The sequence below is a fragment of the Procambarus clarkii genome, chromosome 64 (assembly GCF_040958095.1).
Source record: "Procambarus clarkii isolate CNS0578487 chromosome 64, FALCON_Pclarkii_2.0, whole genome shotgun sequence".
Classification (NCBI taxonomy): domain Eukaryota; kingdom Metazoa; phylum Arthropoda; class Malacostraca; order Decapoda; family Cambaridae; genus Procambarus; species Procambarus clarkii.
Genome location: NC_091213.1, coordinates 8957225 through 8984307, shown reverse-complemented (window position 1 = coordinate 8984307; position 27083 = coordinate 8957225). Strand labels below are relative to the sequence as shown.

The window sequence follows — 27083 nt, the reverse complement described above, 5'->3', positions numbered from 1 at the left end:
TTGGGGTGGAAAAGGGGGGGGGTTGGGGTGGAAAAGGGGGGGGTTGGGGTGGAAAAGGGGGGGGTTGGGGTGGAAGAGGGGGGGTTGGGGTGGTGTGTGGAAGAGGGGGGGTTGGGGTTGTATGTGGAAGATGGGGGGTTGGGGTGGTGTGTGCACAAGGGGGGGTTGGGGTGGAAGAGGGGAGGTTGGGGTGGAAAAAGGGGGGGTTGGGGTGGAAAAGGGGGGGTTGGGGTGGAAAAGGGGGGGTTGGGGTGGAAAAGGGGGGGTTGGGGTGGAAGAGGGGGGTTGGGGTGGAAGAGGGGGGTTGGGGTGGAAGAGGGGGGGGTTGGGGTGGAAGAGGGGGGGGTTGGGGTGGAAGAGGGGGGGGTTGAGGTGGAAGAGGGGGGGGTGGGGAGGAAGAATGGGGGTTGGGGTGGAAGAATGGGGGTTGGGGTGGAAGAGGGGGGGTTGGGGTGGAAGAGGGGGGGGTTGGGGTGGAAGAGGGGGGGGTTGGGGTGGAAGAGGGGGGGTTGGGGTGGAAGAGGGGGGGTTGGGGTGGAAGAGGGGGGGTTGGGGTGGAAGAGGGGGGGTTGGGGTGGAAGAGGGGGGGGTTGGGGTGGAAGAGGGGGGGGTTGGGGTGGAAGAGGGGGGGGTTGGGGTGGAAGAGGGGGGGGTTGGGGTGGAAGAGGGGGGGTTGGGGTGGAAGAGGGGGGGTTGGGGTGGAAGAGGGGGGGTTGGGGTGGAAGAGGGGGGGTTGGGGTGGAAGATGGGGGGGTTGGGGTGGAAGATGGGGGGGTTGGGGTGGAAGACGGGGGGGTTGGGGTGGAAGACGGGGGGGTTGGGGTGGAAGAGGAGGGGTTGGGGTAGAAGAGTGGGGGGTTGGGGTGGAAGAGGGGGGGTTGGGGTGGAAGAGGGGAGAGTTGGGGTGGAAGAGAGGGGGTTGGGGTGGAAAAGGAGGGGTTGGGGTGGAAAAGGAGGGGTTGGGGTGGAAAAGGAGGGGTTGGGGTGGAAGAGGGGGGGGGTTGGGGTGGAAGAGGGGGGGTTGGGGTGGAAGAGGGGGGGTTGGGGTGGAAGAGGGGGGTTGGGGTGGAAGAGGGGGGTTGGGGTGGAAAAGGGGGGGTTGGGGTGGAAAAGGGGGGGTTGGGGTGGAAAAGGGGGGGTTGGGGTGGAAAAGGGGGGGTTGGGGTGGAAAAGGGGGGGGTTGGTGTGGTGTGTGCAAGAGGGGGGTGGAAGAGGGGGGGTACAAGAAGGGGTGGAAGAGGGGGGGGTTGGGGTGGAAGAGGGGGAGGTTAAGATGATGTGCAAGAGGGGGGATTGAGCTGATGTGCAAAGGGAGGGACTTACAGCTGAATCCCCCTTGAAAATTAATGCGCACATGGCATATTGAAAATAATTTAATAAAGAACCAATAAAAACTTCGAGAATCGTCACACAGCTGAATCCCCCTTGAAAATTAATGCACATATGACATATTGAATATAATTTAATAAAGAACCAATAAAATCTTCAAGAATCAAGTCACTTTACGCGGTTAATTCGTCAAAAAAGGAACAGAACGTCTCTCACCTGCTCTCCTGGTGATGGTCGCACGTGCTCTGGGGCCCACTAGCGCGTGGAGGCTGCGCGCGCTTTTGGGTTACCAGCTTCCAGCCTCCCTCCCTGATTGGCTCCTCGAGGGTTTTGGCGCGAATTGTAACCTTCGCTCTAATTGGATGTATCTCGGCTGTGGGCGTGTCTGGCATAAGTGCTTGCTGTTGATTAGTTGTAGCTATGGTAGTTTCTATTGGTAAGCGTAAGATTTATTGTGATTAGCTGGAGCAAGAGGTATCAGATGCTTTTTACGAGTTTACGAATGAACCAGAGTAATCCGTTATTTATTTCGTGTTAATGAAATATGGAGCTAATCTGTTTATATCTGACAAATTATATATATTTGTAAGTCTCGAACCTGTACCAGCCTCTTGTGCTGTACCCAGAGTAGCGGCAGCCTCTTGCACCAGTACCCAGAGGAGCCGCAGCCTTCTGCAGCAGTACCCAGAGGAGCCGCAGCCTCCTGCAGCAGTACCCAGAGGAGCCGCAGCCTCCTGCAGCAGTACCCGGAGGAGCCGCAGCCTCCTGCAGCAGTACCCGGAGGAGCCGCAGCCTCCTGCAGCAGTACCCGGAGGAGCCGCAGCCTCCTGCAGCAGTACCCGGAGGAGCCGCAGCCTCCTGCAGCAGTACCCGGAGGAGCCGCAGCCTCCTGCAGCAGTACCCGGAGGAGCCGCAGCCTCCTGCAGCAGTACCCGGAGGAGCCGCAGCCTCCTGCAGCAGTACCCGGAGGAGCCGCAGCCTCCTGCAGCAGTACCCGGAGGAGCCGCAGCCTCCTGCAGCAGTACCCGGAACAGCCGCAGCCTCCTGCAGCAGTACCCGGAGGAGCCGCAGCCTCCTGCAGCAGTACCCGGAGGAGCCGCAGCCTCCTGCAGCAGAACCCGGAGGAGCCGCAGCCTCCTGCAGCAGTACCCGGAGGAGCCGCAGCCTCCTGCAGCAGTACCCGGAGGAGCCGCAGCCTCCTGCAGCAGTACCCGGAGGAGCCGCAGCCTCCTGCAGCAGTACCCGGAGGAGCCGCAGCCTCCTGCAGCAGTACCCGGAGGAGCCGCAGCCTCCTGCAGCAGTACCCGGAGGAGCCACAGCCTCCTGCAGCAGTACCCGGAGGAGCCGCAGCCTCCTGCAGCAGTACCCGGAGGAGCCGCAGCCTCCTGCAGCAGTACCCGGAGGAGCCGCAGCCACCTGCAGCAGTACCCGGAGGAGCTGCAGCCTCCTGCAGCAGTACCCGGAGGAGCCGCAGCCTCCTGCAGCAGTACCCGGAGGAGCCGCAGCCTCCTGCAGCAGTACCCGGAGGAGCCGCAGCCTCCTGCAGCAGTACCCGGAGGAGCCGCAGCCTCCTGCAGCAGTACCCGGAGGAGCCGCAGCCTCCTGCAGCAGTACCCGGAGGAGCCGCAGCCTCCTGCAGCAGTACCCGGAGGAGCCGCAGCCTCCTGCAGCAGTACCCGGAGGAGCCGCAGCCTCCTGCAGCAGTACCCGGAGGAGCAGCAGTACCCGGAGGAGCCGCAGCCTCCTGCAGCAGTACCCGGAGGAGCCGCAGCCTCCTGCAGCAGTACCCGGAGGAGCCGCAGCCTCCTGCAGCAGTACCCTGAGGAGCCGCAGCCTCCTGCAGCAGTACCCAGAGGAGCCGCAGGCTTCTGCAGCAGTACCCTGAGGAGCCGCAGCCTCCTGCAGCAGTACCCAGAGGAGCCGCAGCCTCCTGCAGCAGTACCCAGAGGAGCCGCAGCCTCCTGCAGCAGAACCCAGAGGAGCCGCAGCCTCCTGCAGCAGTACCCAGAGGAGCCGCAGCCTCCTGCAGCAGTACCCAGAGGAGCCGCAGCCTCCTGCAGCAGTACCCAGAGGAGCCGCAGCCTCCTGCACCAGTACCCAGAGGAGCCGCAGCCTCCTGCACCAGTACCCAGAGGAGCCGCAGCCTCCTGTAGCAGTACCCAGAGGAGCCGCAGCCTCCTGCAGCATTACCCAGAGGAGCCGCAGCCTCCTGCAGCAGTACCCAGAGGAGCCGCAGCCTCCTGCAGCAGTACCCAGAGGAGCCGCAGCCTCCTGCAGCAGTACCCAGAGGAGCCGCAGCCTCCTACAGCAGTGCCCAGAGGAGCCGCAGCCTCTTGCAGCAGTGCCCAGAGGAGCCGCAGCCTCCTGCAGCAGTACCCAGAGGAGCCGCAGCCTCCTGTAGCAGTACCCAGAGGAGCCGCAGCCTCCTGCAGCATTACCCAGAGGAGCCGCAGCCTCCTGCAGCAGTACCCAGAGGAGCCGCAGCCTCCTGCAGCAGTACCCAGAGGAGCCGCAGCCTCCTGCAGCAGTACCCAGAGGAGCCGCAGCCTCCTACAGCAGTGCCCAGAGGAGCCGCAGCCTCTTGCAGCAGTGCCCAGAGGAGCCGCAGCCTCCTGCAGCAGTACCCAGAGGAGCCGCAGCCTCCTGCAGCAGTACCCAGAGGAGCCGCAGCCTTCTGCAGCAGTACCCAGAAGAGCCGCAGCCTCCTGCAGCAGTACCCAGAGGAGCCGCAGCCTCCTGCAGCAGTACCCAGAGGAGCCGCAGCCTCCTGCAGCAGTACCCAGAGGAGCCGCAGCCTCCTGCAGCAGTACCCAGAGGAGCCGCAGCCTCCTGCAGCAGTACCCAGAGGAGCCGCAGCCTCCTGCAGCAGTACCCAAAGGAGCCGCAGTCTCCTGCAGCAGTACCCAGAGGAGCCGCAGCCTCCTGCAGCAGTACCCAGAGGAGCCCCAGCCTCCTACAGCAGTCCCCAGAGGAGCCCCAGCCTCCTGCAGCAGTCCACAGAGGAGCCCCAGCCTCCTGCAGCAGTCTCCAGAGGAGCCCCAGCCTCCTGCAGCAGTACCCAGAGGAGCCCCAGCCTCCTCTAGCAGTAACCAGAGGAGCCACAGCCTCCTGCAGCAGTACCCTGAGGAGCCGCAGCCTCCAGCAGCAGTTCCCAGAGGAGCCGCAGCCTCCTGCAGCAGTCCCCATTGGAGCAGCAGTTTCCAGAGGAGCCGCAGCCTCCTGCAGCAGTCCCCAGAGGAGCCGCAGCCTCCTACAGTAGTCCCCATAGAAGCAGCAGTTTCCAGAGGAGCCGCAGCCTCCTGCAGCAGTCCCCCAGAGGAGCCGCAGCCTCCTGCAGCAGTACCCAGAGGAGCCGCAGCCTTATGCAGCAGTACCCAGAAGAGCCGGAGCTTCCTGCAGCAGTACCCAGAGGAGCCGCAGCCTCCTGTAGCAGTCCCCAGAGGAGCCGCAGCCTCCTGTAGCAGTCCCCAGAGAAGCCGCAGCCTCCTGCAGCAGTCCCCAGAGGAGCCGCAGCCTCCTGCAGCAGTACCCAGAGGAGCCGCAGCCTCCTGCAGCAGTTCCCAGAGGAGCCGCAGCCTCCTGCAGCAGTACCCAGACGAGCCGCAGCCTCCTGCAGCAGTACCCAGAGCAGCCCCAGCCTCCTGCAGCAGTACCCAAAGGAGCCTCAGCCTCCTGCAGCAGTACCCAGAGGAGCCTCAGACTCCTACAGCAATACGCAGAGGAGCCCCAGCCTCCTGCGGCAGTACCCAGAGGAGCCCCAGACTCCTGCGGCAGTACCCAGAGGAGCCCCAGCCTCCTGCGGCAGTCCCAAGAGGAGCCGCAGCCTGCGGCAGTCCCCAGAGGAGCCGCAGCCTCCTGCAGCAGTACCCAGAGGAGCCGCAGCCTCCTGCAGCAGTCCCCTGAGGAGCCGCAGCCTCCTGCAGCAGTCCCCAGAGGAGCCGCAGCCTCCTGCAGCAGTCCACAGAGGAGCTGCAGCCTCCTGCAGCAGTGCCCAGAGGAGCCCCAGCCTCCTGCAGCAGTACCCAGAGGAGCCCCAGCCTCCTGCAGCAGTACCCAGAGGAGCCCCAGCCTCCTGCAGCAGTACCTAGAGGAGCCCCAGCCTCCTGCAGCAGTCCCCAGGGGAGCCCCAGCCTCCTGCAGCAGTACCCAGAGGAGCCCCAGCCTCCTGCAGCAGTACCCAGAGGAGCCCCAGCCTCCTGCAGCAGTCCCCAGAGGAGCCCCAGCCTCCTGCAGCAGTACCCAGACGAGCCTCGGCCTCCTGCAGCAGTCCCCAGAGGAGCCGCAGCCTCCTGCAGCAGTCCCCAGAGGAGCCGCAGCCTCCTGCAGCAGTCCCCAGAGGAGCCGCAGCCTCCTGCAGCAGTCCCCAGAGGAGCCGCAGCCTCCTGCAGCAGTCCCCAGAGGAGCCCCAGCCTCCTGCAGCAGTACCTAGAGGAGCCGCAGCCTCCTGCAGCAGTCCCCAGAGGAGCCGCAGCCTCCTGCAGCAGTCCCCAGAGGAGCCGCAGCCTCCTGCAGCTGTCCTCAGAGGAGTAGCAGTTCCCAGAAGAGCCGCAGCCTCCTGCAGCAGTCCCCAGAGGAGCCGCAGCCTCCTGCAGCAGTACCCAGAGGAACAGCAGTAACCAGAGGAGCCCTAGCCTCCAGCAGCAGTACCTAGAGGAGCCGCAGCCTCCTGTAGCAGTCCCTAGAGGAGCCGCAGCCTCCTGTAGTAGTCCCCAGAGGAGCCGCAGCCTCCTCCAGCAGTCCCCAGAGGAGCCGCAGCCTCCTGCAGCAGTCCCCAGAGGAGCCGCAGACTCTTGCAGAAGTTCCCATATGAGCCGCAGCCTTCTTCAGCAGTCCCCAGAGGACCCCCAGCCTCCTGCAGCAGTCCCCAGAGGAGCCCCAGCCTCCTGTAGCAGTACCCAGAGGAGCCACAGCCTCCTGCAGCAGTACCCAGAGGAGCCCAAGCCTCCTGCAGCAGTACCCAGAGGAGCCCAAGCCTCCTGCAGCAGTACCCAGAGGAGCTGCAGCCTCCAGCAGCAGTCCCCAGAGGAGCCGCAGCCTCCTGCAGCAGTCCCCATTGGAGCAGCAGTTTCCAGAGGAGCCGCAGCCTCCTTCAGCAGTCCCCAGAGGAGCCGCAGACTCCTACTGTTTGCAATAATAATGTTGTTTATAATGGATGTTACAACTTCAACCTTTTGAAGATCAATGCTAATTTTATCTAGATAATGTAATAAAAGAAAGTTTTCTATGTCAACAGAAAGCCAGAAATATAAGCTACACATTAAATACTTGTCATAAATATAACTGAAGTGAAAGCGAAGATATATGCATTTGATACTGTACAGTTTCTTGATGGCTTGCTCTAAGAGTGTTTAGCCCTTCACACCAGCCTATAAATTGTGTAATTTATTTCCATATATGCTAATTAACCTTAAAATCTATATGTCAGAAGGAAGGAAGATGTAGACGTTAATGTGACAACATTTCAAGAAATATCTCTCTCTTTAAAGTTAAATAATACAATCCTATCGCTGGTGTCCGGACACATGAAAGCTACTTAGGTATCAGTGGCCAGCCAGGTGGAGATCACAGGCTGTACAATACTGATAAATTATGTAATTCACAGAGATACGTTGATAAATATTAATGTTTTATATTTTATTAAAAATACAGATATATACTTTGTTTCATACGTTAAATGAAACAATATTTCAGTATATATTATATAAGCATAGTATATATAATTCAGTATATACAATATATAATAAGAGTGTCAGACCACGGAGGAAGAATTGAAACAGGAATTTCCTTTAGTACTTTCTTATATTAATACATGTTCAGAGCGAACCATTCCTTCTGAAGATGTATTAATATACGAAAGTACTTAGAGCATTCTATTGTGGTTTTAATATTGAACAAATATACATATACGAAACAGACAAATCTGGTGTCCGAAATAGTAAAAATATTAGTGTGCGATGTGATCAATGTAAGGGGGATATTGGGTGTGCCTCGTATCCCCTACAACAACAAGAAGTTCGAGAGCGATGAGGCCGCCACCTACTAGCTTCAGGATGTCGTCGAATCTAAATCAACAATATACTACCGCCGCTACTTTCTCGGAAACGTAAGTACCTGCCGCTTTACTTCTCTCACCCTGCCTAGCCTGGCCTGGCCTGACCTGGCCTAGCCAGACCTGACCAGACCTGACCTGGCCTAGCCTTACCTAGCCTAGTCTGACCTGGCCTAGTCTGACCTGACCTGGCCTAGCCTTACCCAACACTAATCACCACACGTGACAGCCCAAACGAATCGCAAATAAGTACACGTAACAAGTCATATGCCCGGACACTCTTTCACCTTGGGGACTGAGTGGTAACTATTGTATAGAAGAGCCGGCTCCCTGAGAGTGGTAAGAGGGCGTGATAAGAGGCTAACGTGTGGTCTTGAAGGAAGTCGATAAAGCAGACAATTTTCAAAAGGAAGGGCAGCATAACGAGCAGACAGGAATGGACAGACAGTCGGTTATCCCATAATGTGTAATACGTCCCGCACAGCATGGGTGGAGTGGGGGGGGGGGGGGTTGTAGCAGGGCACAGTATGGTGATGGTGCGGGTGAAGTACACACCCACTGAATTCCTGCCATCAATAATTGTTTTCATAACCATTAGAACAATGGCATCCCTCCAGCCACCATCCTTCCACTGACCCCCTCCTCTGGTCCTCCACCTCAGACAATAACCCCCCACACCCCCTCTCCCTTCCAGACATCAGCATGTCAAAATCAGTACCATAATGTGTTTAAACTATTTAAACTAAGTCATTGTGTATCTCAAGGTATCTTAATTCATTTGAAAGTGTACATGTGCATTCGTTCATATACTCGCCTAATTGTGCTTGCTGGGGTTGAGCTCTGGCTCTTTAGTTCCACCTCTCAACCGTCAATCAACAGGTGTACAGGTTTCTGAGCTTATTGGGCTCTATCATATCTACACTTGAACCTGTGTATGGGGTCAGCCTCCACCACATCACTTACTAATGCATTCCATTAGATATAATCATATATGATTACACATAATCATAATCATTCCATACACATAATCATATATGTGTACGTCAACGTATACATACATGCGTATATATACCTCATATTAAAATACTGATTAAAATACTGATAAACGAATGACCATGAACAAATTAATTTATAATTGTAGCATTATATATAATTTTAATAGACTAATTACGTGTTTATACATTTGAATGGTCCAGACAGGTGGCCAGCCTTGGACATATACACTTCTGGTAGGCACAATGACCTCATGTTAGACCCTTGATAGATTATGTGAGAGAGAGAGAGAGAGCTGGGGCAGGGAGGTGCGTGCCCCAGGGAGATAATCCGTGCCCATGCCCCGCCTCGAGGTCAGTTCTCGAGTCACACCAAGAATAACAATCGAGCAAGTTGTCCTGACCAGGATGTGGCATATTAGGGAGGGTTGAGGAATAGGAAGCCTGTCTGATAGGGCTCTTGGCAAGCAGCTCTCCCTCAGTCTACCTATCTATATGGAAGAAATGTATCTAGGCCCTCCTCCCCCCTGCCTATTCTCTCTCCCCCACCTTTCTTCCTTCATTTCCTCCCTCCTTCCCTCCCCCTCACTGGTGAGAGAGTAGGAGTGTGAGAGTGGTTAGAGAACTCGTAGTTCTCACGCTCGTGAAATTGTCTGCGACCCTGGAGGAGTAGAGCGGAGGGGGGGGGGGTGAAAGTAGGTGACGATGGAGGAGTAGAGGGGAGCATTATATGCAGTGAACGTAGGTGTCTATGGAAGAGTACATCATAGAGGAGGGTGAAAGGAAGGTGACGATGGAGGAGGAGAAGGGAGGGGGTGTGAAGGTAGGTGATGATGGAGGAGTAGAGGGGAGGAGGGGGGCAAAGGTAGGTGTCTATGGAAGAGTACATCATAGAGGGGGGTGAAGGTAGGTGGCGATGGAGTAGAGCAAAAGGGGTGGGGGTTGAAAGTAATCCTGAGTTTAATTTTTTAGTTATATATAGTGACACCTCGGCTTACGAATGAATATTTATGAACTTTTCGGGTTACGAGCCTAATTTCTTCGAAAAATTTGAATCGGGTTACAAACTTTGCCTCGGGAAAGGAGTTTGTTGATATACGTATGGGCTGACCTAGCGCGTGGTGGCATGGTGATCGCGCCTCAGTTTACCAGTGTCTCCTGCCTAGTAAGTATCGCGCCTGAATTCTTTGTAAAGCATTACATTTGTTTTGGGATTTTTGGCTATTTGAACATAAAATTTGTTATGATATATCTTGCCATGAGTCCCAAGAAAGCCAGTGGTAAGGTTCAAGCCAAGAAAACACATGTGAGAATGACCATAGAGGAAAAACAAGAGAGCATTCATAAACATCAAAATGGTGCACAGGTTGTTGAACTAGCTAGGCAGTGCAACAAATCTATGTCAACAATATGCACTGTACTTGCTAAGAAAAAGGACATTATGAAAATTAAAGTGGCAAAAGGCATATCAACAATCCCGAAACAAAGAACACAAACACTTGAGGATGTTAAAATGTTTTTATTAATTTGGATACACAACAAGGAGTTAGCAGGTGATAGCATTTCAGAGGCCATCATTTGTGAGAAACCAAGGCATTTGCATGAAGACCTTTTAAAGAAAACCCCTGGAACGAGGGGGGGGGGGGAAAGATGAATCAAGTTTGAAAATGTGAAAAGTTTGTGTGACAATAGAGCCTCATGGAAAACTTTTGCTGTGGTCATTACCTGGTGGAATGCACCCAGGATGGAGTATCAGGGCTATACATCTTTTAAATCATAAAAGTAATAAACATTTCCCATCAACCTTACAAACAATATTAACCTATTTTCATGTATTTCCCCCATGTGCATTTTAACAAAGTTGCTAAATTGCCTTTATCATTCTGTAAAATTTCAATTACAGTACTGTATGTATAATTTTGTTAGTATAAATGGACTGAATATTCTGAAATTGCTATTAATTTTACAATTTCAGATTCAAAGGTGGTCTGGACACCCAATTTGGTCAGACAGGTGAAGAGAGCATTTAGGATAGTTTGAAGAGATGAAGATGGTCGCAATTGTGTTCGAAGAGGCAAACGCCCCCCTTTGCTCCTGACATTATGTTCAACCATTGACCTCTGCACACCTAACACAAGGTAGGTTGAAAACTCCTCCTTCATGTCATTGGTACATTAGCCAGAAACTCAGGGCTCATGTAGGAATATCCCTAAAAAAAAAAAAAGTGGCCCCAACAATGCATCCTCCAAGTCTGGAGGATGAGCAGGAGCATTGTCGAGAAGCAGGACCTTGAGTGTCAAACTTTTCTCTTGCAGATATTTTTTGATGGCAGGGCAAACCACTCCACATCACAGTTTTTCTGCACGTTATATATTTTTTAAAACTCTTGGATTTTCGGAATGATACACGAGCAAGGGTTTAATTTTCAAATCGCCACACAGCACAAGAGTTAGCCTATCCTGACACAAGTTAGCCCAAGTTAGCTTGTGTCCGGGCAGTGACGTCTCCTCTTGGGTAATGTATGTCCTCTTCGGCAATTTTTTCCAGAATAGCTATGTCTCCTCACAATTAAACACTTGTTGTGGAATGTATCCATCAATACAGCACAGTGTATCTACAAAATTTTAATTTTTTACTTATATATAGTGTCACCTCGGCTTACGAATGAATATTTATGAACTTTTCGGGTTACGAGCCTAATTTCTTCGAAAAATTTGAATCGGGTTACAAACTTTGCCTCGGGAAATGAGTTTGTTGATATGCGTATGGGCTGACCTAGCGCGTGGTGGCATGGTGATCGCGCCTCAGTTTACCAGTGTCTCCTGCTTAGTAACTATCGCGCCTGAATTCTTTATAAAGCATTACATTTGTTTTGGGATTTTTGGCTATTTGAACATAAAATTTGTTATTATATATCTTGCCATGAGTCCCAAGAAAGCCAGTGGTAAGGTTCAAGCCAAGAAAACACATGTGAGAATGACCATAGAGGAAAAACAAGAGAGCATTCATAAACGTCAAAACGGTGCACAGGTTGTTGAACTAGCTAGGCAGTACAACAAATCTATGTCAACAATATGCACTGTACTTGCTAAGAAAAAGGACATTATGAGCGTTAAAGTGGCAAAAGGCATATCAACAATCCCGAAACAAAGAACACAAACACTTGAGGATGTTGAAAAGTTTTTATTAATTTGGATACACAACAAAGAGTTAGCAGGTGATAGCATTTCAGAGGCTATCATTTGTGAGAAACCAAGGCATTTGCATGAAGACCTTTTAAAGAAAACCCCTGGAACGAGGGGGGGGGGGGGGGGAAGATGAATCAAGTTTGAAAATGTGAAAAGTTTGTGTGACAATAGAGCCTCGTGGAAAACTTTTTCTGTGGTCATTACCTGGTGGAATGCACCCAGGATGGAGTATCAGGGCTATACATCTTTTAAATCATAAAAGTAATAAACATTTCCCATCAACCTTACAAACCATATTAACCTATTTTGATATATTTCCCCCATGTGGCAGCTCACTCATGTTTTTTGGGCTCACCATACCAACATAGTGGATCGTTATGGTGAATACATACGTAGATGGGTATATACAATGTGTGTATATAGTGTGATAACTGCAAAAACACTGTTTGATTGTAGAATATGTCGCATATATAAGGCCCATAATTTTGAGCATAGCGATGTTCTATACTTTGAATTATATAAATTCAACAAATTACACACTTTTAAATAATATTACAGCAAAAAAAAAGAAGAAATGAATGAGAAACTTCAAAATAATTGCGCAACATTTTATTCGCAGCAACTGCCGTCGCACGGGGTGGCGGGGCCGACAGACCCCCATCGCTCCAACGCTCAGCGCCCATAATTTGCTCAACTTCCCAGCTCCATCGCAGCTAAAGTAAGTCACATACAATATTTTTTGTTTAGTTTCCCCGTGATCAGACTCTGCATTTTAACAATATAAGAAGAGAAAAAAAATTTTTGGAAAGAATTTATTTCTTGTGCACCAGGGTGTTATTTGGAGACAGAGCAGTTCAGTGGTTAACTACTAAATTTTTTTTTCTCCCACACACGCACCCCCCTAGGAAGCAGCCTGTAACAGCTAATTCCCAGATACCTATTTACTGTTAGGTAACAGGGGTCATCCCCTTTTGTACAAAGAATCTGCTAAAGCTTTTAGGGCTAATCTTTGACACTCGTTTGTCTTTGTCGCCCCATATTTTTTACGTCCGAGTTGAATGCTCTAAGGCCCTTAACCTCCTTAAGGTTTTGTCCCATACTTCTTGGGGAGCGGATAGGCGCACGCTCCTCTATTTGCACTCCTCTCTCGTCCTGTCTAAACTCAATTATGGTTGCCCTGCATACTCTTCTGTTTCTCCTTCTACTCTTCGCCGTCTTGATGCTTTGCACCATACTGGGTTGCGTCTCGGCTCTGGTGGCTTTCGTTCGACTCCCGCCCTTAGTTTGTATGTTGACACTGGCTTTCTCTCTCTTCAGGACTGCCGTGATCGCTACTGTCTTCGCTATCTTGCGCGGTCCTTCCAACATCCTTCCTCTCGCCTCTGTCGTGCATTGACTTTTCCTCTTCCTGTGGTTCCTGTTCCTCTTCATTGTCTCTCACTTTCTGTCCAGTTATCTCGCTTACAGGATTCTCTTTCTGTTCATATTTCTAATGTTTCTCCTCGTATTATTCCTTCATTATCTCCGTGGAGAGTCCCCCTTCCCAAGTTTTGTACGTCCTTGACTTGTATTACTAAATCCTTTACCCCTCCTACAATTCTGAAAAGCCTCTTCCTTGAGCACTTTTCTTCGCACTCCCACTCTATTTCCATCTTCCCTGATGGGTCTAAGTCTGCGGATGGTGTGGGCTACTCTGTTGTTTTTCCTGACCGTACTTACATGTGTCGCCTCCCTTCGGAGGCTAGCGTCTTTACGGCAGAACTTTATGCTATTCTCTATGCTCTTCGTCTCTTGCTTTCTCATTCTCATTCCTCCTTTGCGGTTGTAGTTGATTCTCGTAGTGCCCTCATGGCTCTAGGGTCCTTTAATCCTGTCCATCCGGTGGTCATTGAGATTCAACATTGGCTGTTTCTTATTTCTAGTAAATTTAAATCAGTAGAGTTTTGCTGGGTTCCCAGCCATATTGGTGTTTCAATGAGCGTGCGGATGCTGCCGCTAAGGAAGCTATTTGTTCTTGTCCCATCTCCCGTAAAGGTATTCCTTATTCCGACTTTTATCCTGTTATTCATTCTTCCCCGTTGGCCCTCTGTGGTTGGTAACAAGCTGCGTACTCTCAAACTTAGTGTGTCCCCGTGGCCTTCCTCCTACCACCGTAACCGGCGGTGGGACACTGCTTTGGCACGGCTGTGGGTTGGTCATACCCGCTTAACCCACGGTCACTTAATGGAGCGCCGCCCTGCTCCTTATTGCGTTGTCCCTCTTACAGTTGTGCATATCCTTGTTGAATGTCCTGACTTCCAGGACGAGCATGTGTCTTGCTTTCCGACCGTCCCTCGCAGTCACTTGTCCCTCGATAGAATTCTAGGTGAATCGGATACTTTTGATATCGTTCGCCTTATGCGTTTTTGTTCTCGTATTGGCATTCTTGGTGATATTTAGCGCCCTCTGATTATTTCGCACTTTGATGGTGCTACATGGCCTTCCCGGTTTGGTGCCTTCTTTTGGTAATTACCTTACCTTCATTGTTGTTTCATTTTAATGTGGTAGTTGTGATATGGATTGTTCTGGCTCACGTGCAAGGTCTTGGATTTTTTTCTGTTTTATATTAAGAAATTGCCAGTCATGTTACTATTTGTAGAGTTAGAGATCTGCATTAAGGCCTCAATATTATAATCTTTAAAAAAAATTAAGATGTTATCAGCAATTTGTGGTTGGTAATATTTAGAATAATGTCAGTGATGTATATGACAAGGGTTAAGACCCCTTGTGGTACGACAGCATTTTTCCCAGTCATTTCTTTAACAAATGAAAGGGTCCTCGTAACCATTCTTTTGTCCTTTCTACCATGTACCTGTTTGTTGCTTCTTGGTCTTTCATTTGGTACTTTGGCTATTAAAACAATGGCCTTTGGTAATGTTGCAATTACCATTTCTAAAAAAAAATGAGCAGGTTTATTAGGCAGGGTTTGTTTTTAGCAAAGTTTTACAAAAAAAAATTCCATTCCTTCTGGACCTTGCAGATGTTAGGTAAAACTAATTGACAGGGCAAAACATATTACTTTCAAACAATGATGGTTTTAATCTAGGTAAAATATTTCAGAATATCTGAAGTTTGGCAGACAAATCATTTAAGAGCTTTGATTAAATTTAAGTTACCAAAGACTTTGAAGCATCTATACAACTTGGTTTTCAGTGTCACTTTTCTAATGTTTAAAGATCATTGTTAAATTTACAAGTTAATTTAATCATAATTTGTACAAAGCTTAGGTTTGCATAGCTTTAAATTTACTTTCAAATATGAAAACTAAAATAGACTAAAGTTTCTTCCACTTTAATATTTCAGACTAATTTGTTAGTTTATGTAAATTGAATAGGTAGTCCACTTCTACATCTTTTCAATGCATTTTGCATGCACCAATGTAACAAGTTACAAATGTGTAAATTTTACCAAGTATTTATTTTCAAAGTAAAAAAAATTCAGATGTTTAAACATTGCATCAGTAGTAGTAAACAATAATTTCCAGCATAATTTCAGGATAAGGTATATAAAGTAGTTTCATTAAAATTGTTTTATTTAATAAGTTTTACATATAGTATTTATTACTGTTTCAGGTTGTGGGACAGATGCTCCTAGATGAACAGAAGATCCAAAGGGGAAGACAACTCCAGAGACAATCACCTGTAAAAGAAAAATAAACATTAAACAGGGACACTACTTTTATTATCACCAATGCCAAATAATAAGCCCAAAAATCCTAACAGCCTATCTTTTAAGATAGGCTCAGCAAGGCCTATCCCTTCCTCTGATGTCAGTGCAGAGCTTGTTCCCTGAATGGGTGCAGTACATCCACCACTTTAGTGCCATCAACACATTGTACATATGCTTTACCAAAAGCACTGTACAATGCATGCCAGGCACTAAAGTTTTAGATGCATCCACCCATTCGGCAAACAAGCCCTGTGGGAATTAACAATGTAACCATTGTTAAGGGTCCCTAAACCTATGCAAATCTAGTCCATCTATTAGATGGGTAGTAGAGCAAAGCTCTGAAAAAGCCAAGCCAGGGAAGTCTGCAGGACTGCCTGGTCCCCTTTTATGAAATGGGGTAGGATCAGTACAAACTGCATCATCCCCTGTGGGTTGTAACAGTAGGACATGGTTACACACCTATAAATGGACTAGATAAGAGAATTAAGATTAGGTCATTGATATAGCTAAAACATCAAATTCAAACTCACCCACTTTTGTAGATTTCCTTTTGCAGAGTAAAGGAGCCTCACTCCAAGCCAGTCCATGCATCAATCACTTTCACCTGAAAAATATTTCAACAAATTAATTTCAGATTTAAAGCCAATCTTGCTTTACTTTACAAATTCAGATGGAAAAAATTTCTAAGGAATTTACCTTTCCTACAGATTCTAGTAGCAGTAGTAAAGATCTAATTTAGCAATATAAATTAACTAAAGATTTATATTTTATTAAAATTATTAATAAAACACCCTCAACTATGCTGTTTAAGATCTAATGCCCCACATTACAATTTTCACAATTTCAATACATTCCTGAAAGGACTAAACTTGCAGATATGGTACCCACTAGCCTAAGCCTAGACTTCCATACCCTAATATTTAATAGGTTTTTAGCAATTAACTTCTACCCTCTAATTCCAATGTACACAACACTACTTACTGTGTATCTGCAAGTATTTTCCTGCAGCTCTTTGTTGCCAGGACCTTCCACAACCTGTCATGTGAACAGTAAATATTACTAAAAAGTTATTTGCATAGCGATGTTTTGTTCATACCTGTACCACCAGTTTAACAGTTGCCATTTTAAATGCCACACTAAGTATCTTTTTGTCCCATCTTTATTACAAACAAAGCTATAGTCATTTCAAATCAACATCCTATACAAATTTTATTTTCCAACAACTTTAGTCATGAACATTTTTCTGGATCATTGCAAACAAACTAATTTAACAACTATGTATAACATTTTAATAAAAACAATACAAAATTTATATATACAAATTATTATTCTTTTGCAACCACTGCTTACTACTAGGGGGACAAATTTATTGTTGAATTATGTACCAAGCTTTTTAGTCTTAAAATTCATAATTAACCCAACTATACTACCAAGACAATGTGATTTTACTAAATTTAGTAATATTTTTACACTAGCAACTATACAAGGCCATATTCTCTCCAGTTATCACCACACTTTCTCCCCCCCCCCCCCCGCCCCCTTCCTCCCAACTGTTCAGTGTCAAAAGGGAGGGGGGGGGGGTGTCCATTTACTGTACCACTTACATTTTAGTGTGGGCTTCATCAACTATTCTGAATGTTAGCTGGAACATTTGTGCCAGCTGCTGGTTTGAAAGGGAGGCATACCATGTGCCAATTCGGGAAGCTTTCCACGTTCCTCACTGCATGTCAGCTCAGGACCTCACTACCATGTTGGGAGGCAGTTAAAGACTAACCAATCAACATCCCAGGCTGGAGAGCAGTGCCAGCTCGGGGAGAATTTACCACCTGCAAAAAATTTAATACTCTTAACAATCTACAACATCTATCATCTTTACCTAGCCCCCAAACCTTACATTTGTCAGCATTAAACTGCATCTGGTAGTCTTAACCATTTCAAAACTATATAGGGCATCGGTATTTTTTATTTGTCAATTCCGCAACTATTGCAGTCTAAACCATAATCTTGCGAATAACCGAGGTCCAAGGAGAGCTTTTAGGCACTACTTACAACACTTCTCCCAACTTAACCCCATTTATACTAATTTCCTTTGGTATAGCCATGACCTAATCAACTTCAGTCAGCATTCCCAATGATCCGAGCCCCTATCAATTTTGCGCCACTATCAAAATCTCTGCTGAAGTCAACGTACACAAAATCACAAACCTTATCACCATTTCCTCAACTATGCAACCTAATCCATGAACATTTAGTAATAAAACTATGCGATTCACGTATCTAGTCATGTTTCTCAAAAAGAGTAGAGAAATGGCACTTGCAATGTTAGATTCTAGTAACTTTCCTCACAATAGACTAAGCTAATTGGTCACTAACTTAAGCGTTAAAGTCAACTCAAACTTTTCCTTTAAAACTTGCTATATTAGGAACTTTCCACGACCGGCCTTTACCCGACATAATTAAATAGGGTAAAAACGGTGTATTAAATGCAGTAAAACTACGGTAAATTCAATATGATAAACTTGCATTCTTTAAGCATGGGCTGCATAGTAAGTGAACTAAACTAAATGTTAAGCACCCTGGCAAACCACTTCGTTCTATTCAATTTATTTAATCACTTTGTCCGGCTAGAATTTTTAGATTAGATTAAAGGAACACCCTCCCTGGTAACGGCTGAACTAGTTAACCAAATACAAATATTTAGGTAAAATACTTTCATAAAACCCGTCTACTTCCCCCACCAGTAGACTTGTTCAGCTAAAGGCATACTGTAATGTTCCACTTTAGTAAATAAAGACTTAAAAAAACACTACCCCATCTGTGTAGTTACCGGTTACCTGACATTCTACCCTTAAAATAACCCATCTATTCCCCATAATTGTTCGATATAACTTACCTCTCACCCGCTGGTCGAGTACACAGCAGTATATATCCTCCTCCATCACTCACCGCGTGGATTCTATTTCACTCTGGCCGCAAATTGCCTCAAATCACCTACGTTGTCCATAAACATATATAGAAGAGCAACTGACCGTATAACACCCGTATAGCGATCATCACATAACGTGGGAACATTAGTAGTACTGCTGTCAAAACATAGATGGCGCCAGGACAAACGGTAATTCCTATGGACTCGCCTAGTTATGCGTAGGGAATTGAGCTTCAGCTGTTTGGTCCCGCCCCTCAGCTGTATTCACCTAGTTGTACTCACACCTAGTTGTACTCACCTAATTTGTGCTTGCAGGGGTTGAGCTTTGGTTCTTTGGTCCCGACTCTCAACCGTCAATCAACTGGTGTACAGGTTCCTGAGCCTATTGGCCTCTATCACATCTACATTTGAAATTGTGTATGGAGTCAGCCTCCACCACATCACTGCTTAATACATTCCATTTGTTAACTACTCTGACACTGAAAAAATTCTTTCTAATATCTCTGTGGCTCATTTGGGTACTAAGTTCCCCTTGTTCGTGTTCCACCCGTGTTAAAGAGCTGTCTTTGTAACTATCAAAATACATATATCTTTGCTTTCACTTCAGTTATATTTATGACAAGGGATTTAAAATTTGCCTATATTTCTGCTTCTCTGATGACATTAAAAACTTTCGTTTATTACAGTATCTACATAAAATTAACATTTATCTTCATTAGGTTGTAGTTCTCATCAATAGGGAGAGCGTCGGTAAAAAAAAAAAATTGTTTAAATATAAATATCTTTCCTCTCTCAATAATATGCCCGAAACGCTATGCGTACTAGTGGCTTTAGGTATTGTATGTACTAGCTCTATCTATAAATCCAATATTATTTTTGTAAATCGACTATTTATGTACTTTCCTGAATAAAATGAACTTTACTTTACTAATATCTAATCCCTGTGACTAAAACGTAAGAACGACTTTATCTATGCCTTTTCCAGAGCAGCCGCAGCCTCCTGCAGCAGTACCCAGAGGAGCCCCAGCCTCCTGTAGCAGTACCTAGAGGAGCCGCAGCCTCCTGTAGCAGTCCCTAGAGGAGCCGCAGCCTCCTGTAGCAGTCACCAGAGGAGCCGCAGCATCCTGTAGCAGTCCCTAGAGGAGCCGCAGCCTCCTGTAGCAGTCCCTAGAGGAGCCGCAGTCCCTAGAGGAGCCGCAGCCTCCTGTAGCAGTCACTGGAGGAGCCGCAGCCTCCTGCAGCAGTACCCAGAGGAGCCCCAGCCTCCTGCAGCAGTACCCAGAGGAGCCCCAGCCTCCTGCAGCAGTACCTAGAGGAGCCGCAGCCTCCTCCAGCAGTACCCAGAGGTGCCCCAGCCTCCTGCAGCAGTACCTAGAGGAGCCGCAGCCTCCTCCAGCAGTACCCAGAGGAGCCCCAGCCTCCTGTAGCAGTACCTAGAGGAGCCGCAGCCTCCTGTAGCAGGCCCTAGAGGAGCCGCAGTCTCCTGCAGCAGTCCCCATTGGAGCCGCAGCCTCCTGCAGCAGTCCCCATTGGAGCCGCAGCCTCCTCCAGCAGTACCCAGAGGAGCCCCAGCATCCTGTAGCAGTACCCAGAGGAGCCCCAGCCTTCTGCAGCAGTTTCCAGAGGAGCCGCAGCCTCCTGCAGCAGTCCCCAGAGGAGCCGCAGCCTCTTGCAGCAGTCCCCAGAGGAGCCGCAGCCTCCTGCAGCAGTCCCCAGAGGAGCCGCAATCTCCTGCAGCAGTCCCCAGAGGAGCCGCAATCTCCTGCAGCAGTCCCCAGAGGAGACGCAGCCTCCTGCAGCAGTCCCCAGAGGAGCCGCAATCTCCTGCAGCAGTCCCCAGAGGAGACGCAGCCTCGTGCAGCAGTCCCAATAGGAGCAGCAGTTTCCAGAGGAGCCGCAGCCTCCTGCAACAGTACCCAGAGGAGCCGCAGCCTCCTGCAGCAGTACCCAGAGGAGCCCCAGCCTCCTGCAGCAGTACCAAGAGGAGCCCCAGCTTCCTGCAGCAGTACCCAGAAGAGCCGCAGCCTCCTGCAGCAGTACCCAGAGGAGCTGCAGCTTCGTGCAGCAGTACACAGAGGAACCCCAGCCTCCTGCAGCAGTACCCAGAGGAGCCCCAGCCTCATGTAGAAGTCCCCGGAGGAGCCGCAGCCTCCTGCAGCAGTACCCAGAGGAGCCGCAGCCTCCTGCAGCAGCACCCAGAGGAGCCGCAGCCTCCTGCAGCAGCACCCAGAGGAGCCGCAGCCTCCTGCAGCAGCACCCAGAGGAGCCGCAGCCTCCTGCAGCAGCACCCAGAGGAGCCGCAGCCTCCTGCAGCAGCACCCAGAGGAGCCGTAGCTCCTCTGGGTGATGATTCCTGCGTAAAAATAACGTATAGCTAATATTTTACTGTACATAATTTAATAAAGAAAAGTTGAATTATTTTAACAACAGATACTTTAACCTAAATAATTTTCATGTTTGTTTTCATATAAGTTTAGCTGCTTTGTCAGCATCATGCCAAGTTATCCCAATGTGAGGTATACTACCCATACACAATTATTGAAATGTTCATTATTCAAAAAAATCACTAAATCATTGTGTTTGTGTAGGACTAAAGATTATTTATAATATCCTATTATGAGGCTGTCAATATATATATTGCAAGTAAGATTTTCGTATGGTCAAAAGAGCCATCATACTCCAACTAAAAGTACTTTCTCCAATTATATTTTATATATAAAGTATACTAGTTACCAGCTGTAGTGAAGCTAACTCTATATATAACTGAGCAAACTGTAAACCATACATTTTGGTTTATGGTATATGCTCAGATATGAAAATTGTTGATAGAAATTATATTATGTGATGTGCTGTTCCTTTTGTACAGTACCTTATTTACTGAAGAAACAAAAAAAATCCAAATTCAAGGAATTTTCCCACAATGTTAGGCTAATTGGCCAATAGTTTGATGTAAGTGATCCATCTCCTTTCTTGAAAATTGGTACATACCACATTAGCAACTCTCCATAACTGGCACTCTGCCTGACTCTAATGAATTTATATTATGTATGCTAGACAGTGATTCACAAAGCTATTCTTTGCACGCTGTAAGCACCTGGCAAACAGTTCTTCCAGCCCTGCATGGGGATTTGTTTGGGTTGAGTTTTTCTTTGTTTAGTCTAATAACCTCCTCCCATAATAATGTTAGATTTATATTCTGAAACATGCAGGGAGAGCACCAAAATGTATTATAAATACACTTTTGGTTTTGCATTTCTGTAAACAATTCATTTGTGAACATTTTGACACCAAATTTATTATTATAAACCAACAAATAAGTTGCACATTTTAATTTTTTTACATTTTCTATCACAGAGTGGCCTGCAAGCCACCCAAGAAGCCCAGAAATTTTACATTTCAGAATGTGCAGAGCTTATATTGCAAAAGTAAATAGCTTTGGTTAAATAACCGAGCCTTAATTCAACTGGGGAAGCTCCTCCCTTCCCCTCAATACTACATGCAGTATGCATCTAGCTTTTTAAGAGCCCATCGTGAGGCACAGTATCAAAAACTTTGCTAGTCATGGTATAGAATGTTGCAATTCTTTCTACTATTACTGCTTGAAATATGGACAGCAATAGTGATTAAGAATAACCTGTGCACACACGTGAGAAGGGAAGATGATGACTTTTTTAATTAGAAATGTTATAAATCGATGTAAAAATATTTTATGTGCTACGAAGGCATTTCATACTCTTGGATACAGTAACACTATAAATGGCAGGCATAAAGAAAACACACTGTATTGCTTATCAACTATATTCACTTTGTAACTTGTAAGCTTGGAATGTACATGGTAAAGACTTTAATCGCAGTCGCCATCCCAAACTAGTGCTGGGGGTTATGGTAGTTTATAAAACCAACAAATAATGAGACTTCATACTATACATTCCAAGAAAATACTTATGGTTTCTCTCACAGCTGCAACATGTAACTGTGGTCCACTACAGTGCAGCTTTTCAGAGATATAATAAATAGCAGTGTATATCTTAAAATGTGCTTTGTACACATACTTTACTTGGCTGCTAAAAAAACAAAGAATAAAAAGTTAGGAAAACAAACAAATTTCCTGGCATGTACAGTGTACATTACTGTATATCATGAAACAAAAAAAATATTTGTGCTACTTGCAGATACAAAAGAAATTAATTAAATGTGGTACTATTGGTGAACTGAGCCTTATAGGACTGTAAAATGCAAGCTGTCATCACATTACCCCTAGTCCAGAGACTGGTGACATGCTGCAAATTATGAGACTCGCACTTACTAACCCCACTGCATCTTATGAAGTGCAGGAAGAATATCAGCACTATTATGTGTAAGTTGAGACAATATTTGTAGTTTACAGATATCCACTCCTGCTACAAAAAGAGCTCTGAGCTCCTATACAGAATAAATAACAGGGTTTCACTCACACAACACAGGACTATCATCTGATAAAACTCAAGCATTATCAATCTAAATCACATATTTTAACAACATGATCCACTGTAGTCATTGGATACACACATCTCTTATCACAATAACAAATGCAAGGACCCCGAGCAGTGGTCTGGAACGGTCGAAAAACTGGGAAATGACAGACACACACACACGTACAATAGCTGATCATCACAACACACGACTGGATGAGAGAATAGCAAGAGTAGAATCCGAGAAACATTTCTAGAAAGTAATAGAATGGGACCAAAAGAATGAATTCAAAACAGCAGTGCCTTGAAGGTTGTTAGGTAAGAAGTCTTTGTAATCTCTCCGCTCAGGATCCTAAGTGTAAACAAATGCCATTTGGTCATTTCATTCCAATATGGAAATGAAGAGAATATGCCTGCACTTTAAAATACCCAGTTTACCTACATGCATCCTATTTATTCAATATTTAACAATGTTAACACTATTAGCACTTAGGCCAAGAAAGGAATCATAATTCAGATCCTTGCTATTCCTCATACTGAATTATGAGAGTGATCATTCAACAACAAAGAATTACTTTTCAATAAAAAAAAATCATTATCAATGAGTCTTGCAGATCTTTTAAAGTGTATCTATGGCTTTCTAACACAAGGTACAAACATCCTACTAACTGGATATAAAAATGTGCCCACTGGAAAGGATAAAAAGGCTCATCATTACCTTCAAGCTTTTTCAACAGGCAACTACTGAATACGCACAATATAAACATTATCTGAGAAAACTTAAGTAAATATGGGACATGATGCACTTCTTTGGAGCCTTCACTAATATTGTTATTAATATAATTCCTAGAGTACAGTATTTGAATAAAGGATTTTCATCCTGCCACATATTTAAATGCTCAGTTTTCTCCCCAACACTTGAAGTTCATGAGCCCTTAGTTTCCAATACCTCCAGAATATAGATACTGTATTATAATGCAGAAATATTCTTGTATTCTTGGGGATTTGGACTAGGAGCACAAGAGTAATGTGTAGGCAAATAAATGTGAGGAATGCAGTAATTTTGAGCTTCAGCTAATTTTTCAAAAAGGCTCATTTTTCCTAAATAAACTAGATAAAAATGAGACTCATTGAAGTTTTACTTTCTGCACAGAATTCACCGCTCATGTCACACTCCCGTCAATCGGAAACTGCGTAGGGCAACACACACTAGTCTTATCTAATAGTCTACACTAAAAATGCAGAACCGACATTAAAAGGAGGGGTATAACATTTTAGAAACACAAAAATGCATAGTATGATCAGTAAGTTGACCTACTGGGCTTTGCACGAAGCAGCTCAAGACACAATGTCCACATTTTCGTGTGATGTCTCGACAGACTTCCATTAAATACTAATACATTGAAAGTTCCCTATTTGGGATAATAGATTCCTTGTAAAACATCTTTATATGAATGGCCCATGTTAGAATAATCTTCATTTCATCAGTACGAACACACTGCACATGAGCAGAGTGACAGAAACCAACACTGTACATGTGCAGTCATAGAAACCAACAACAACCCTGACAGTAATTCTCAGGAATGCATTTGCCTAGCGTGCTGATCATTCAGATTTGTTCCTAATTACTTTGTGTTGTGAGTTTGGCAGTGAATTCAAAGTTTATCCTACAACATTACAATACACTACTGGTGTGCATTTCAACAGTGAAGGTCCTACTTACAATTCTCATGTGATATAATGACCAAAGAAATCATATAGATATACAAAGAAGTTGTTACACGGTAATCAAACTTGATATTCTGCTCTAAAAGTCCTAAGAGATGAAATACAATATCAAATGTAAGCATTTCAATGGGCATTACATCGAGTTAAGAGTTATTCTAGGATATGCATTGGTTGATGAATGTTTATGTATTATTGCTCTAACTAATCAGATCACGCTACAATGGAAAATTCTTTTGCATTTAAGACATTGGTAACAACTACTTGTATTTAGTTTTGAGAAACAGAGATCTCACAACCGTACTCAATTTTTTATATGCCATGGTAAGTTTTAGGAAATTCAACCAACTTTGTGGGTCATTTTTTAATTCATAAACACTTCAGAAATATTGATATCGAGTATTAATCCTCTCATAATAATGGAGAACAATTATGCAATGTACAATATAACACTACCATTGATAAAGACATTATTTTTTTAGGAAAAAATTCAATATGAATTTAATACTATATCATGCTGTTGTATCCAAGTCCTGCACGTGACCTTTCAGTTATATAAAACGCTCCAAGTTCACAGGTCACAACTAGAAGGAAACTTTATAATTCACAGGCAATAGCTGCTCTCTTGGTTCTAATCACTGAAATAAACTAAAATTTTCAAAACTGGAACATTTACAAATATATTTTTATTTAAATTTTTATCTGATGCATGCCAAAAAAAAAGTAAGTATATACATAACTACCAGTATTACCCATGACAAATTAAAATTTCCTATTAACTGCAAACTATTCCTTCCCCCCCCCCACCCCTCCCACAAAGATGAGCCAGCCCAACCAACTGGTCAAATACGAACAATGTCAATTGAAATATAATCCAATTCCCCAAAAACAAATTTGCAGGCTGGGAGACCTTTCACTACAATTCATATTTTAGGGAGATTATATTGTTACTAGCCATAATACATTCCCCTTGTTGGTACATTCATTCACCAACTCCATTGTAACATTACCTTTTATTTACTGATTTCACTATATTGAACACTATACTGTATTCTGATGAGCAATTCATGCATCTACATTGCTAGGAATTTTCTTATACTGTATTTTCATTATTAACAACAGCTCAGAGTCTGACCACCACTGATGAACGAACTAGTCTAAAAGGGATTCATCAGTAAAAAGTAATTAGCATTTGGCCTCCCAGCAATACAACAAACTACCACAGACAATAAGTCGTTGAGACATATCAAGCTTTGGTTTCATAAAAAGCAGACGGGCAGTCGCTATCTTTAACATGTTCAACATACAAGTAACTAGCAAGGCCCGGTCTGAGAAAATTATATAATGTACAAACAATAAATACATTTTATACAATTGCAATCTACAGTGTAAAAACAATAGTAAAACGAAGATGATAGTGCATCAATCTCAATTCCAACATTTATTACAAATTCTAAAAATGTTTAAAGCTAAAATGTTACCTACACCTTCCATACTCGTAATGCCACTTACATATGCGGCCAGCAACACCTTTCTCCATGAGAGTATACAGCAAGTCCCAACTTTAGTACTAACAACTCTCAAGCACCCATGTACACTTGAAAAAAGGCAATTGCTCCCAATTTACAAGTTCTGAAGTAATACATGTCTGGCCATAATAAGAAGGTACATAGCCCCCATCTACTGTGAGCAATATATAACAATAGTTTCAATATTTATCAAATACAGTATTGTTATTTTTGGTGTCATGTTCTGATCCTAAGATAGTTTTAATACATATTTTACTGACATTAACCAATAACATTTGGAGGATAAATTTTTCAAAGATATTAATAATATTGGTGAAATATTTTACATATTGGATTTCTGCCTATGGCTTACATCTAATGAGCCCAATCAAAACAAATTTGGGACATACATTATCAGTGAAATATATATTCTAGTTGCCTTGGTGACCGTATATGCTGGAGACATCTGGGGTTCTCCCAGCATCAGACCTCCGTAAAACCTCGCATTTCATCCAGGTGTGCATCTTTCTCACAATGTGAACTTAATTAGGATAAGTAGGGTATGAGTAATAGGGCACTTTCAAGGACCATAAGCCAATACTTTCAACCATCAGTCAGAACACACTAATAAACTCGCCTTAACAAAAGTAATGTCAAGATTTACAGTTGTGTATACCATTCATCAAACCATGCACACTTCATAATAGTATTTTTATATAGTATTTGCATAGTGCATAGATGTCAGACTCGAACCCTAAAGTTATTTAAGCCGACTTAATCCAATCACAATCCCCAAAGAAATGTTTGATTTAGCAAGTGCCAAAGAGTAAAAAGATGCTCTTTACAAGTAGACCTTTATTTTTTGTTTTTTCCTATATTGAATATTTAGGTTATCAATTATTACTACATAAAAATGTGTTTTATGCAGTACAGTACTACGGTGTCTGGTGCTGAGAGATGACGGGTCTAACCATCGAGGCTGCTACACTATGTACAGGTCACAAAACTGGAACATCAGGAAGGAGGGAGAGAGAGACGTGCCTTTCACTGAAGATCTAGCATGTACCTGGAGGGGATGAAAAGACAATTAAAGTAAAGGTGAGCATGGTCTCATTCCTATTATTATGTTAAGCAATAATTTGTTTCAAGTCCCTCCCCCCAAAATTATATCAAATAAACCATTGCCATTTAAATGTGCAAAGTATTA

General features: G+C 45.6%; 2 protein-coding genes and 2 long non-coding RNA genes across 10 annotated transcripts in view; 2 read left to right on the top strand and 2 right to left on the bottom strand.

The window, feature by feature from the left end:
- Window positions 1–1866: 1866 nt before the first annotated feature.
- LOC138354687 (melanoma-associated antigen C1-like) lies at window positions 1867–5232 on the top strand. The gene has a single exon (XM_069309046.1). The coding sequence runs from the start codon at window positions 1867–1869 to the stop codon at window positions 5230–5232; it is 3366 nt and encodes a 1121-aa protein (XP_069165147.1).
- A 1883-nt stretch (window positions 5233–7115) lies between these two features.
- LOC138354719 (uncharacterized) overlaps window positions 7116–27083 on the top strand; it is a 590624-nt gene continuing 570656 nt past the window's right edge. Inside the window, exons 1-4 of one of the 2 annotated variants that reach the window (XR_011223657.1) lie at window positions 7127–7432; window positions 10346–10508; window positions 12178–12276; window positions 15170–15267. This is a non-coding gene — a long non-coding RNA (uncharacterized lncRNA). Of the gene's footprint in view, window positions 7433–10345; window positions 10509–12177; window positions 12277–15169; window positions 15268–27083 lie in introns of those variants that run through there. The other variant, XR_011223656.1, reaches the window with a different exon arrangement.
- LOC138354722 (uncharacterized) lies at window positions 15092–19038 on the bottom strand. 2 transcript variants are annotated; one of them, XR_011223666.1, is made up of 5 exons: window positions 18160–19038; window positions 16871–17092; window positions 16248–16301; window positions 15797–15870; window positions 15092–15236 (listed from the first exon to the last, which is right to left on the bottom strand). It is a non-coding gene; the product is annotated as an uncharacterized lncRNA (long non-coding RNA). The 2 variants fall into 2 exon arrangements; XR_011223665.1 differs by lacking the exon at window positions 15092–15236 and having other exon boundaries at window positions 15390–15870; window positions 18160–19035.
- Syx1A (Syntaxin 1A) overlaps window positions 21975–27083 on the bottom strand; it is a 50045-nt gene continuing 44936 nt past the window's right edge. For all 5 annotated transcript variants that reach the window (XR_011223655.1, XR_011223654.1, XM_069309167.1 and 2 more), the window contains one exon: window positions 21975–26942. Coding sequence is in view for 1 of the 5 variants with exons in the window: in XM_069309165.1 (XP_069165266.1) it covers window positions 26859–26942 (84 nt within the window). In the remaining 4 variants the exon portion in view is untranslated. The remainder of the gene's footprint in view (window positions 26943–27083) is intronic.

Bases quoted from the DNA above. Each gene is read 5' to 3' on its own strand.
- LOC138354687 (XM_069309046.1), top strand. From the start codon at position 1,867: ATGAAATATGGAGCTAATCTGTTTATATCTGACAAATTATATATATTT.